General features: G+C 36.8%; 1 protein-coding gene across 1 annotated transcript in view; it reads left to right on the plus strand.

Annotated features, from left to right (window-relative positions):
• Positions 1-14,115, plus strand: part of LOC130929535 (collagen alpha-1(XI) chain-like) — a 540,279-nt gene that overhangs the window by 495,915 nt on the left and 30,249 nt on the right. Inside the window, exons 31-48 of the mRNA XM_057856736.1 lie at positions 57-101; positions 1,249-1,302; positions 1,391-1,435; positions 2,531-2,584; positions 2,670-2,777; positions 2,886-2,939; positions 3,265-3,318; positions 4,954-4,998; positions 5,166-5,219; positions 5,318-5,362; positions 5,558-5,611; positions 5,702-5,755; positions 6,643-6,696; positions 6,902-7,009; positions 8,582-8,671; positions 10,135-10,188; positions 13,736-13,843; positions 13,930-14,037. Of these exons, the coding sequence (XP_057712719.1) occupies positions 57-101; positions 1,249-1,302; positions 1,391-1,435; positions 2,531-2,584; positions 2,670-2,777; positions 2,886-2,939; positions 3,265-3,318; positions 4,954-4,998; positions 5,166-5,219; positions 5,318-5,362; positions 5,558-5,611; positions 5,702-5,755; positions 6,643-6,696; positions 6,902-7,009; positions 8,582-8,671; positions 10,135-10,188; positions 13,736-13,843; positions 13,930-14,037 (1,188 nt within the window). The remainder of the gene's footprint in view (positions 1-56; positions 102-1,248; positions 1,303-1,390; positions 1,436-2,530; positions 2,585-2,669; positions 2,778-2,885; positions 2,940-3,264; positions 3,319-4,953; positions 4,999-5,165; positions 5,220-5,317; positions 5,363-5,557; positions 5,612-5,701; positions 5,756-6,642; positions 6,697-6,901; positions 7,010-8,581; positions 8,672-10,134; positions 10,189-13,735; positions 13,844-13,929; positions 14,038-14,115) is intronic.

Below are 14,115 nucleotides of genomic sequence, written 5' to 3' on the forward strand. Positions count from 1 at the left end.
TAATACTTTACTCAAACAATAATGGTTGTTTTGTTTTGTATCCTTTTGTTTTTTAGGGTCACCCAGGTAAAGAAGGTCCCGCCGGAGAGAAAGGAGCAGCTGTAAGTACCATGTGATATTTAGGTTTGGTACTTTCACGAAAGTGCGAGTGAAATGTTCTTTTATTTAGATTTTTTTTTTTTAAATGGTCGGATACCAACCAATTTGATTGGCTTACTAGGAAGATTACAGGAAAATCTTTCCAGTTTTGAATGTATACATTGTAGTATATTTTGCTATGATACCTTGATTTTTAGTTTAAAATTTTAAATATTAATTTTATAAAATCATTGGATATTTTACTCAAGTAAGAGTGTCACTTCAAAATAATATTACTCAAGTAAAAGTAAAAGTAGTCGTCCAAAAAATTTACGCAAGTACAAGTAAAACGTATGTGGTGAAAAAATACTCAAGTAATGAGTAACATTGTGAGTAAACGCTTACAATGTCTGATTTTTTTTTTTTTTTACGCAGTGGTACTTTTTTTCAGCACAACATAATTTATATTAACAGTTATTATTATACTGTACTATAATCTGTTACATCACTATATTAGGCCAAAAAAAAACACACAAAACCATCGAATTCCGAAAAAAAAATCTACAGAAATGCAACATCACCCATCGAAAGAACATGAGTACCCTCTAGTGGAGAAAACATATTTCTCACCATGAAATTAATTAAAACAATCATATCTCCGGGTTTCCATGGTCTATCAGCGCCAAATAAAAACTAGGAGAGAGGTTGAAATATACAATTTTGTATTTTTTACTGTGTGCAACGTAATATAACAGGCTGGCATCAACATAGCACTTCCAGCTTATGGGTGGTCAAGTGACTGTATTGTTTCCTGCAATTGGTGTAATTGAGTCACTATGGGCAGGGACAGTCATCAGTAACACGAAATGGAGTGACTATTATTTATTTCTGAAAAACAAATGAAGTCCTCTTTTTTTCTGCCCCTTTTTTTTTTTTATTGAGAACTATCATCTGCTGACTAGAGTTGCCCACTTCCCAACTTATCCATTATGCGCAGTATATGGAACACATTGTCTGTGACCTTTTCGGCAGAGCATTTCACCTGACTGGTTCATTATCTATAATTGAGTTCAGCTTCTTGTCAGTCTTTTACACATGTGTAACTTATTATACACTTCTGGGAAATCAATGGAATTATATCAAATAAACTACATTTTTTCTTCTCCTTAGGGTTTCCCCGGACCAATGGGATCCATCGGTTACCCCGGGCCCCGTGGCGTGAAAGTGAGTGCACATCAGACTCTGGAAAAAAACTAAAAAGACAAATAAAGGCAGTAAGTTCAAATTTAACTTGATTTGGGGTTTCCTCCAGGGAGCAGAGGGAATCCGAGGTCTAAAAGGTGGCAAAGGAGAAAAGGTAAACAAAGATTTTGTTTTCCAGAGCAGCAGCTCTGATATTGGCAAAGATAACAATATTTGATTGTGTAGACCAGTGGTCTCAAACCGGTCCTCAAAGGGCCGCAGGGGGTACTGGATTTCATTCCAACCAAACGAGACAAATACCTTTTCACCAATCTGGTTTCTTACAAGTGTAATCAGTTGATTGCAATCAGGTGCTGCTTATGTTAGTAGAAACCTCATTGGTTGAACTGTTTGTGCTGGATCTGTTGGAACAAAAACCAGGACCCACTGCGGCCCTTTGTGGAGTCGGTTTGAGACCGCTGGTGTAGACAAACCACTAAACGTACATAAAAAATGATTCTTTTTGAGGTAATCAACCACACGATTGAAGATTGTTTGAATAAAATTGGCCTATGTATGTGTTTAAGAATCTCCGATGCAGGAACCAAGATTTATTATGTGGTTACATACTGTGCTGCAATGAAATACTTAGTCTTTTGTGGCTTGGGATGCCAGAAGTGGTACAAAAATTCATAGGTTTATAGGAACTCTCCACAAACTTTTCCTGGGAAAATGAAATCTGGATTTTAAAAATAATTTTCAATAATTTTACAGATTTATAGTGCTTGGTTGTTACTTATTCAATATTTGTTATTTTTTGTGTAAGATATACAATGTTCCATATTTTCAATAATGTCATATCTTTAGTAAGGATCTGTCATAATTCAATCAATATTTTTACCTGTTTTTGACATCACTGTTACTTATCTGTGTTAATTTTAACTTTAATTGTTTGATTTACTGTATATTTTTTCAACATAAATTTCTAGACAAGCAAATTATGGTCATTAATTCTTGCTCAGTCAACCCCCACCCCTCCAAAAAAAAAGGGGGGGGGGGGGGAAATGGTTGTCGAAATACTGCACTTTTTATTTCCAAGCACCAGATGTCAACAGAGTAACACAATTATGTATCCAATGCGTTTAATCAGTTTGGATCCATGATGCCACCAGAGGCCACTGTTGTGTATCACGCGCGTCTCTTGTGTTCCTGGATTGTAACCAACTATATAATCAATGTATTGATTTTTTGATTGACTGATTCCATTTAGGGAGAAGATGGCTTCCCTGGCTTCAAGGGTGACATGGGCCTTAAGGGTGACAAGGTAATTTTTCAAATATTTGTTGCTAAAGATTCAAACATGATAAAAAATTGTATACTAATAAGAGTTTGCTTTGGGGGGCCTCCAGGGTGAGGGGGGTGTAATGGGACCCCGAGGAGAGGATGGACCTGAGGGACCAAAGGGCACATCAGGGCCAAATGGCGAGACTGGACCTATTGGTTCAGCTGGAGAGAAGGTAAAACACCCAATTAGGAACAATGACTTACTGTAAAGATTACTTTTTTTTTTTCTTTTTTTTTTTTCTTTTTTTTTTTAAATATTTCTGATTTCCTCTGTTATTTAGGGAAAGCTTGGAGTTCCTGGCTTGCCCGGGTACCCTGGAAGACAAGGTTCCAAAGTAAGTGAGATCAAATGTGACCTGATTGGCTGGAAATTAACACATGACCTGACATCATTTTAATTCGTTTTTTATTAATGGTGGTAGATTCAAGTCAGGTAACATAGTTCTCCTGCACTTTAATTTGTAATATTTATTGGATAATCAATATTTTTACCTTAGATATTTTCCATCTGAAAATGTTATAACACCACGCGTATCAGTTGAGTCATGATTCTCGTTTCATCATTTGCCCCAAGTGAATTTTCCGTGGCAAAATCACTTTCTTTACTCTTTTATCACTTGTGCCTCTTTTCAATTTGCACTTGCCTTGTTTGTCTCGCAGGGCTCTAATGGCTTCCCCGGTTTCCCCGGCTCTAACGGAGAGAAAGGCGCAAGGGTGAGTTTTGTTTTATGTTTCAGCCAAGATAATGACTCATTAGTTGTACAACATTTAAAAGTAAAGCGCATTCATAAAAGCCTTATTTTACTCCTCAAACAATTTATTTAATGATGCAGGCAGTGTTTGAAGTGACATTTAAATGTTGTACAAGAATTGAGTTAATTACTGACTGCATTGTAGAGCTAAAATAAATTAAACTACCAACACTCATCTGACCAAAATGTAACGGTACAAGAAATGTGAAGGAAAAAGTTTATTCACTGTAGTGCTGCAATGATTAATTGATAAACTCGAGTATTCGATTAGAAAAAAATATTTGAATTAAATTTTGTTGCTTCGAGTATTTATTTAATTAAAGTGGTGTTGCATTGGTTTATTTTGAAAGTGTTTGCATGTAGTTTTATTGATTTGGGTGGCAACAATGAATATGATATAACTCATTTCTAATGGCTGAAACCAGCTGCTCCCTGTTATGACCAACATTAGCCAAGTTTTTGTTTGAGCTAATGTTTTTTTAATGCATTCATGATTTACTTATAGGTATATTTAACCGTTTTTTTTTTTTTTTTTTTTTTTGGAATATGTGTCTGAACCATTGTAAAAAAAAAAAAAAAATTTTTTTTTTAAACTTTAGCATTTTATAGCATTTAAGCTAGCTGACTTTTTCTCTGTAAGTTAGCCAATTGTTCTTTTGTTGTACATAGATCCTCATTCAAAAAAAAAAAAAAATACCGTTTTAGGTTCACCTTGAGTATTTAAATTTTGTATGTTCCTTATCTGATTACTCGATTATTCGAACTAACTAGTCCACCGATTAATCGACTTGTAAAATATTTGATAGCTGCAGTCCTAAGTCATTGTTCAATAATTATTGCATTAATAAAAGATTAGGCGTTTTGGGCTCAAGCCATCTTTTGCTCAAGTTTTCTTAGTTTGTTCAAGTTGGTATTTTATTTACCTTATTTTTCTTTATTTGCATGATTACATCAACACAACAAATCCGCATCCATACAAACAGCCTTTAACTTCAGTTCAAGAGTATCACTAGTTTTGTTCTTAAGATCTGTTCTTAAAAAAAACAACAAGCCAAAAATGAATACTGTGCCAATTTATGTAATATTTTTTGAGAGGCCCTTCAATGTAATCCAACATTTAAATTAGTTATTATTTGTGTATTTTATTCAAACATTTAGTTTAGTTTTTTTTTTTTTTTCATTTTAACATGTTTATCTTTTATATTTTGTCAACTTAATCTTAAAATAATAATATGTATGTGAAATATTAGTTATATTACATTACTAATATTACATTAGTTAGTAATTATTTAATTGTGGTAATGCTAATATTTAATGTGTTTCAAAAGCTTTTTATTTTAAATTTAGATGTAATACTTGCTAAAGTTTCAGTTTTAAGTGTTTCCATTTTATTTTTACTACTGTACTCCACTTTTATTCACTCTTTAAAAAAAAAAGAAAAAATCTTTTGAGTATCAGTAAAATCACAAATGCCGAATGTAAATCACGTTCATTGTGACTTAATCTTAAAGTCTTGGGGGTTTTTTTCAAGGTAATTCTAAACTACTCACACCCCTACAGCTAAATTGAAACTTGTTGCTGTTTTTGTTTTTTTCAGGGAGTTGCTGGCAAATCTGGACCTCGAGGCCAGCGCGGCCCCACGGTAAGTTCCTGAATTATGAATTATACTATATTCATATGCTCAATTAATAATAATAGTGGTCTTGTGGGGGGCATCAAACTTGGGTGGACAAGCTACAGTTTTATATACAAAGAATAATTACTTCAAACAATGACATGGTATTGTGTGCGTCTCATATATCTGTGTAGGGTCCACGTGGTGGGCGTGGTGCCAGAGGACCTACAGGAAAACCAGGAGCAAAGGTGATAAACCAGTTCGATTACGGGCTATGGGATTTTGTCTAATTGTGATGTTTGACAGCAGAAAGTTCACAGTGTTTTAACTTTTTGTCTCCTCTCAGGGTACCTCAGGCAGTGATGGACCCTCAGGACCACCAGGAGAGAGGGTCAGTGTTAAATTTGGTGTTTGTGTGTGTGTGTTTTTTTTGTTTGTTTGTTTTATAAATTATCTTGAAATGTACTTGTTTATTTACTTTGAATACCTTTATATCCACTGTTAGAATTTACATGGAAAATGGATGGATTAAATCATTTGTCAAGACGTTAATCTCCAATTTACCACTTATGTCTTTTTAATCAAGGGTCCTCAAGGACCACAGGGACCTGTAGGCTTCCCCGGACCAAAGGGACCCAATGTAAGTAATTGTATACCACTGTTACTTTGATAATAATATTTAGAGGTTTTGTTTCAATGAACCTGTCATGTCCCTCTACCCAACCTATAGGGTCCAGCAGGAAAAGACGGACTGCCAGGACACCCAGGACAGAGAGGAGAGACAGTGAGTGTTCATCTTGATCCTCCTTTATTCCCTGATGACCTTTACTTAGCTTAATCCTGGGAGCACTGACTGGCAATTCACAATCTGTTAGGAGGCCTGGTTATTGCTCAGCTAAAAATGTAGCTCGATGACGTTGAAGTAAGGATTCAAACTGTCTTTCCCGTTGAAAACAAGATAACAAAATCAACTCAATTGAATCAAATCATGGTAAAACTACACAGATATCTGCACTGCCAAAGAAAAAAATCTCTAAATGGAAATTTATGGATTATTCAGTAAGATAACAATGAGCAGTTGTTAGCTTGTTAACAACAAATGCTAGCGTTAAATTGTAATGCTGGCGGTGAGAGGCCACCTGAGCTATTTTTTATTTTTATTTTTTCCCTTTAGGGAAAGGGTGAAGCCTAGATTTAAAAAAAAAAAAAAAAACAGTCTCAGGATAAATCCAAGCAGACCCCTCTCTCCATACATGCAGTGTATATTGTAAAATATGCATTTTGAGACTTTGGTAAACAGTTATCAGATAAAATAATGCATTTGTAAACCTGTTAACATGGCAATGCTATTCGTATGCTACTAATCTGAGACCTAGTTAGCCAGCCAAGCTAACATGTTATCATGCTATCACCACAAGCTATTGCCTCAGAATTTAAAAAAAAAAAAAAAAAAAATGGCCATAAAGTTGAAAAAAATTAATAAATAAACTTTATTCCCCCAAGGTAAACGGTAAATTATGAGACAAAATCCCCATAAACTATTTCTAATTTGTTTATCCAAAATTGCTGTTGTTACACTCTGTCTTCTGCCAGCTAGCCAGCTAAATAAAGCAAACATTCTAGCATGATGACTAAAATGTCATCAAACTAAACTGTTTCTTCTTTTTTCAGGGCTTCCAAGGAAAGACCGGACCACCAGGCCCTGGGGGCGTTGTTGGACCTCAAGTAGGTCCATGTTTTGGGACTATAGCATTAAAAAATTGGGCCAGTAGCAGATCCAGTCAATTGAAAAAATTAGAGGGAAAGTTTAAAAAAAAAAAAAAAAATATATATATATATATATATATATATATATATATATATATATATATATATATATATATATATATATATATATATATACATTTCATATCTTTGATGCTCCTCTCAGGGTCCTACCGGAGAGACTGGTCCCAGTGGAGAACGAGGACACCCAGGTTCCCCGGGCCCACCTGGAGAGCAAGGTTTACCAGGTGCTGCTGGAAAAGAGGGCGGAAAGGTAAATATGAGGTTTTTTTATTGTGGTGAATGAATACAGGTTAAATTACCGTAATTTTCGGACTATAAGCCGCTACTTTTTTCTTTCATTTTGAATCCTGCGGCTTATTTGTTGATTTATTTGGGTTACTAGGTTATAAATGCCTCATAGCATGCATTGCAGAACTACAGATGTAAATAGCGATCAAAAACTCTGTTCTGTGCTAATTATTTATTCAGTTACTGTCCCAGTTGTTTATTTAATTGCTAGTTATCGTATTTGGTAACACCTTATTTGACAGCGGCATTATAATACTGTCATAAGACTGTCATAATTATGATTAGGCACTATCATTGGCATTACTCAATGCTTATGACAGATGTCATTAAGTGTCATCTGGCAAATTATGTCACTAACTCAATATATGTCCAGCTCGGATTTTTTACATCCATTCAAAAGTGAGATCATTTGCCGGATAACACTAAATTACATCTTTTATAAGCATTCATTAATACTCATGACAGTGTCATATCATAATTATGACGGTCTAATGACAGTCTTATGGTGCCACTGTCAAATAAAGTTTTACCAAATACCATAACTAGCAGTTCATGAAACAAATGGAACAGTAACTGAAGAAATAATTTGCATAGAACATGAATTTTGATTGTTACTTACATCTCTAGAGCTGCAATGCATGCTAGGAGGCATGTTGGACAACAACAGTGTTGACAGCAGGTGGCAGCAGACTGTCTCCCCAAGGGAGCAGTGATGGCCAAATGAAGCTTCTTGAAGCAATGAAGCTTTGAAGCCAATTGGTGGTTCATTTGGTCTTATGACAGTCATATAATGTCACTGTCAATTAAAGTGTTACCGGTTAATATCTTTTGGTGTAAATATCCCATAAAAGAGTGAGGAAAGCTGTGGCTTATAGTCTGATGTGGCTTATCTATGAACAAATGCCGTTTTCGTTTCACATTTGGTGGGTGGCGGCTTATAGTCAGGTGCGCCTTATCGTACGAAAATTACGGTAGCCTAAAATGTACAGTCACACTGCTGCACCAAAAAAAAAAAAAAAAAATGTCTCATTGATAAACACTGTAAATACCATTTTGATTAATCTTATGGAGTACTGTAGTAATGCAATCCTTTTGATGTCTTAATTTTGACGTTTTGTATTTATGTACAGTATTGCAATGAATTGTGAGATTAATTCTTTTCATGACTGTGCTTGAAACTCAAACCAGCACTCACATCTGAAGTTATCTTTGCCCATCAAAATGAATAGAAATGATTATCTATTAATATGTTCCAGTATTACCGACAAATACCAGCAAAAACTATAATGTGTTTTAGATAAGAAAAAAGCACTTGTAAGTAACTGTATTACAACCTATAAAAACATACAGAAGAGACAAAAAAGGAAATCAAAATATTTGTCCATTGTAATTTAATTTCTTTAAATACAGTACGTTGACATTGTAGAGCTCCTCTTACTGTTCCCACTATTCCAAACTTTTCCTTTTTTTTTTTTTTTTTTGGTACGATTTGTTAACCCAACAGTCATTCAGTGGATTCTTTGTCTCTCAATAGGGAGATCCAGGTCCTCAGGGGCCCGGCGGCAATCCAGGTCCTGCTGGTCTCCGGGGCTTCCAGGGGGCAAGAGGTCTTCCAGGCGCCAATGTAAGTAACATTGACTCACATGTAAAAACAGACAAGACTTTATTTAATCTATTGGATATGTTGTCTAAATAACTTGTACTGCGCTAGTATTATCTGTACTTTAAAATTGTTGTACAAGTAGAACGCAAACACCTACCATGTATGGAATTTGCATCTTTCAATATTCTTAATCATCCAATAAATGTACAAAGTCTTTTGTACACTGGCGGTGTATTGTTATGTTTGGAATTAGTGATAAAAGATATAGCGTTATATTTTGTCAAAACGATATCAAATGATATATCGTCATGAGAACATCATATGTTGAGTAAAAAGTTACTGTGCATGCCCAAAGTCATTTTACACTTATCAATCAGAGTTTAGCACTTCAGTTCTGCTTACAGTGACTTCTAGATACTGTATCTTCAAATATTATATAAGTCTCATAACAGAGAGCAATAATAGCTTGTCATTAAATCAAAAGTCATTCAAAGTCATGGTTTTAAAACTAAAATTATCACATAACGACAAACTAAATAGCATAACTAGCAAGTAATAAAACAACTTGAACAGTAACTGAAGAAATAATGGACACAAAACTTGAACTTTGAACGTTACATTTTCAATATTATTTACGTACAGTATTTGGCTTTGCAGCCAATTGGGTCAAAGCTTCATGTTTATTTGCTGTATGGCGCTATCAAGTGATTTTGAAACCAAAGAGGGCAACAATGTTGAGAATTCTATGGCAATTTGTTGAAGAAAATGACATTAATGTGCTCGTGTTACTATATGTAGTACTTGTTTTATCTATGTGGTGAATGAGAAAAGTGAGGGGTGGGCTGTCATAGTATGTTTCATGTTTTTTTCATCAAATTATTAAAAAATACATTATATCAGGCATACTGGTATCTTGATATAAAATAGCCCATATCGTGATAGAAGATTTTTCCCATATCGCACACCACTATTTGGAGTATGTGGTGACATTTTCCTTTTTCTTGCATAAGTAATGTTACCCAAAATATTACAACACATACAAGAAGAGTATATACTGTAGTAAATTGTATAGTTTATGAAGCAAAGATGAGTGATTATTTTGCGTGTCTGTGTGTGCGTAATCTTCTGCTCACTCGGCATCTTCTGTGCCCACTGGCGCAGTCGGCGGCCTGTGAATGACTTACAGTAATGAAAGCCATTTATTGCGTCTGGGTAGCAGCCTTTTTCCCCATATGCAGTATTGAGTCAGCACAGGCAAAACAAAGCATGCAACACACACAGAGGTGCCAAGAAACCAAATACATGACAACCATCAAAATTTGTACATCTTTATTCTTTACCTACCAAGTAAATGTACTTGGTAGGTAAAGATTTTGGCCACACGCAATGAGGACAACAAATTGCCCGTTGGTCATATACTTGTTTTTAATTTTTCCAATATTTTCCTACCAAACAACCAACCTCTCATCTCTGTGCACTTTCAGGGTCCAGGTGGCTTAAAAGGAGGAGAAGGGCCCCAGGGTCCCCCTGGCCCCATTGTAAGTAACATTGTGACGCATGTGGTACATCAACTCTTTAGTCTAAACGATCTTGTGTCATACATATTCTCACTGCAAGTTGACTGTAGGGAAAAGGATAATCTCACTGTTTCCTCACACTAAAAAGACATTCACCATGCTATTAGTCTTGCACACTGAAATCGTAAGTGTGAACAGGACCGGTAATGGCGGAGTACTCCGTAAATAGGCATGGGTCTTGAATGGAGAGAACGTTCAGTGACAGCTGACTTGAAAAGGACCGGCTCATGAAGAGAGGGTTAAACGCAGCCTTCCTATAATTATACCCCTAGAAAGCACCTCTTGAGCGACAGCCCATCAGATGACAGACAATATGACAGGATGAAAAGATCATGTGTGAATGAGCACAACGAGGCATTTAGCTCAAATTGGCTGGAATATTTTGGGATGGAGAACGTGAGACGTTGACTTCCTCCAGCTGTGGGAAAATCGGTGAGAATGATTGCAGCATAGATTACTCTAGTTTGTATTCTGATGGCCAGTTTAGCCTGTGGTATGCCATATTGTTGACCAAATGCAGCTGCTCTGCTCCATGCCACCATTATGTGACCAATCTCACTTTGGAAAGACACACCAAACCCTCAGGATTCCGCATTATTAATTGCCATTTACTTTTAAAATGATTTAAATAGGCAACACGGTAGTTATTGTAGTCAGCGTATCTTCTTCACAGCACTGTTTATTTTGGCAGCCCTTTTAATTTTTGTCTTAGGCCATGTCCACACCTAACAGGGCATTTTAATACAAAAAATAATTACGTCCACACCAGCACGTTTGCAGGGCAACAAAAAAAAGCTTCCACAGCCAACCGCATTAATTTTTAAAGTATATTCATAACAATGCGCAAAACATTATTGTCCATGATACACCCATCCTTCGCATGTGTTCTTCAGTATGAATCACTGCAAGAGTTTGTAAATAAATGGAAGCAAAAAGCACCTGTCTAATAATTAGATTTAACCCCACAGCGGAGGTATTCATGTTTACTCCAAATGTAAACATTGGTCTTATGTGTGACATAGGAACAATGTTTGTCGCAGTCGGTGACGTTTCCACGTTGAATCTTCAGTTATCAGTGTCCACATGATGGCGCTACAAACGCAGAATTCGCACATCTTCTCTTTGCACTGATTTTTTAAGAACTCTCGTTCTAATGCCCAAAATGTGCGCGTGTGTGTAGACATGGCCTTAGTCTTAGTCTTTTTGACGAAAATACTGATGAGTCTTAGTCATATTTTTGTCATTTCAAAATGTGTTCGTCTTCGTCTAGGTTTTGTCAACAAATTCTCATACAAATTTCGTCTGGCTTTAGTCGGCAGTTACTCAAAATCTTTTCGACTGTAAAATTCGAAAGTTTTAGTCCCAAAATGAACAAAGGTTTCCACAATTTCGAATGAACATAGACATACGAGCACATATTGTAGTGTTTACAAGGACAACGCCAACTTCGAGATGATAATACTCACTCAGCAGGAAAGCAGTACATTATTTTCAATTAAATCCACCTAGAAGCCATGAAATATATGTAAAAAAAAAATGTCCAAGGGTTTAAGAGGATGCCCACCATGCTAAAGTTGATGCTAATGCTAATGTGAATGCTATGCTATTGCGACAAGTTCCATTTAGTGTGTAATGATCACTCAGCACAGACCTTTAAAGGCCAAAGCAACATTGCATACTCTGTCTTGCCAAAATAAGACAGAAACATTTTACCATGTGTTTCCAAACAAGCAAAATGGCGCATATCCTAAACTTTTAATTGCGATGTTTGTTTACCGATTTTCGTCTTATTGCGAAGAAAGAGGAAGTGACGATCGGCCTGCTATGATAGTTATGTCATCAGCTATTGTGCTGTGTCCGGGGAATTTAATGCTTGCTTTCACATACGCCTCGTCCTAGGACTTTCCCGGGTATTATACTAAGACGCGACCCCGGGAAATTGCTTTCACATACAAGGGCTGACCGTTTAAATCCCGGGATTTTCATGGTATTTTGGCGTGTGTGAAAGGGGCTTCAGGGAGTGGCGCAGCACATCTCATATGAATGGAAAGACCCAAACACATCTACGATGCAAGCTGACGTACTCCACATACAATATAAAAATGTCACGCATTGTGAACGCATGACAGAAACTGTCACATTTTTTTCTTGTTGTCATCTAGTCAGATGAAAACTGACATTCGCCATATTGTTTGTAGTCTCCCAAACCACGTTTTTCGCTCATCATCATCCTGAAAAAAAAATTGTTCTTTGACGAAATATTTTCATTGCCGTCACTGTTGACGAAAATAACACTGGTTCACAGTCAGGGGGTTAGGATTCTGGAAGCTTACGGTGAAGGGGAAGGGATTGCATTTAGGGGTTTGAGTTAAGGGTGAGGTATTTTTGTTCGGTGAATGATGGGTTAGGGTGAGTGATTAACTCATTTGCTCCCAAAAATGTATAAATACGTTCTATTTTTAATTGCTTCAGTGACCCAAAAATGTATTTACACGTCTATTGCGTTTTTTTTTTCACAATCGGCATCTATAGGTTCCCATGTATCTCAGATAGAATGCACAAAGCTCAAACCCCATTTTAAAGCAATAAAACTGGCCACTGGAGGGCAGTAGCGCATTTGGTAATTATTCAACGGCAACCAACGGCCAAGCCGCAAAGCCGGGGAGAGTGCGTAAGACGACCGAATGGATGACAGGCGGCGGACGACCGAGCAGAACGACCGGGACCACTAGATGCCGTTTAGTCCGTGCTGCTAGCGAGCAGAGCCCGCAGAGACTCAAAAAAATTCATCTTTTTGAAACAGTCGGCAATGAGGGAAAAGTTTAACCCGCTGTCAAGGCCAACACAACGTCATCTTTCAGTTAGTTATGTCTAAATAAATTGTTACTTTGCTATCAAAAGCTCTATTTGTCTTGTTGTTTCTGTTTTTTGTAAAAGGAAAACATTATTCAGATGTTTGGGATGTAACTAAAGCAAAAAATAGCTTTGAAATGTATGTGTTCGCAAAAAGCTCAATTTCTCCGTTTTTCATCAGAAATTGGAAAAATGCTCAAACTAAGCTATTTTCTCATGCTGATTTCTAAAGAATAGAAAAAGATATGAACTTTTTGTCTGCTTAAAGAAGAGAGTCTAATCTTTCTTTTGGTGGGTTCCATGTTTATATAGCAATAGAACAGAATTTTCTGTGGGCCTTGCAAAATCAGTCAAAATCCAGTAAAACGGGCGAAGGGCCTTGCTCCGGTGAAAATGGCTGGTAAATTAAGATGAAGACTTTGTAAGGGTTAAACCTCTTACTTGCAACTGTGACTTTAGCTCGAGTTAATTTACCCTGCCATTTTATATTTAGTTCTGAATGCTGCATTATTAAATTTCACAACCTCCACTTTGCTGTAGCACTTCGTTTTCTTACCGTCCTTAGTTTCTGCTTGAAAAAAAGGTGTCTGGTTATCAAAGGAGTCCAGTCAAGATGCAGTCGTTCTTTTTCTAAACCATACATTCAATGTGATAGGGTTCCCCCGGTGAGAGGGGTGCCGCTGGCCCCGGCGGTCCCATTGGCTTGACTGGACGCAACGGTCCCCAAGGACCACCAGGCCCTGCTGGCGAAAAGGGAGCACCCGTAAGTAGATTTTCCACTCCCGCAGTTTATTTCAAAGTTCATTCATCCATTTGTCATACGTATGTCTTTTAATATATGCTGTTTAGGGAGAGAAAGGTCCCATGGGTCCTGCTGGCCGCGATGGCATCCAAGGTCCTGTCGGTCTCCCCGGTTCGGCCGGACCGCAGGGCCCACCCGGAGAGGACGGTGACAAGGTGGGTGTGAAGCAGTCCTAGTCACATCCTTTGCAGACAATCAATTAAGTGCAAATATTCGCTTCAAGGTTGTTGAGG

The sequence above is a fragment of the Corythoichthys intestinalis genome, chromosome 14, assembly GCF_030265065.1.
Source record: "Corythoichthys intestinalis isolate RoL2023-P3 chromosome 14, ASM3026506v1, whole genome shotgun sequence".
NCBI classification, from domain to species: Eukaryota; Metazoa; Chordata; class Actinopteri; order Syngnathiformes; family Syngnathidae; genus Corythoichthys; species Corythoichthys intestinalis.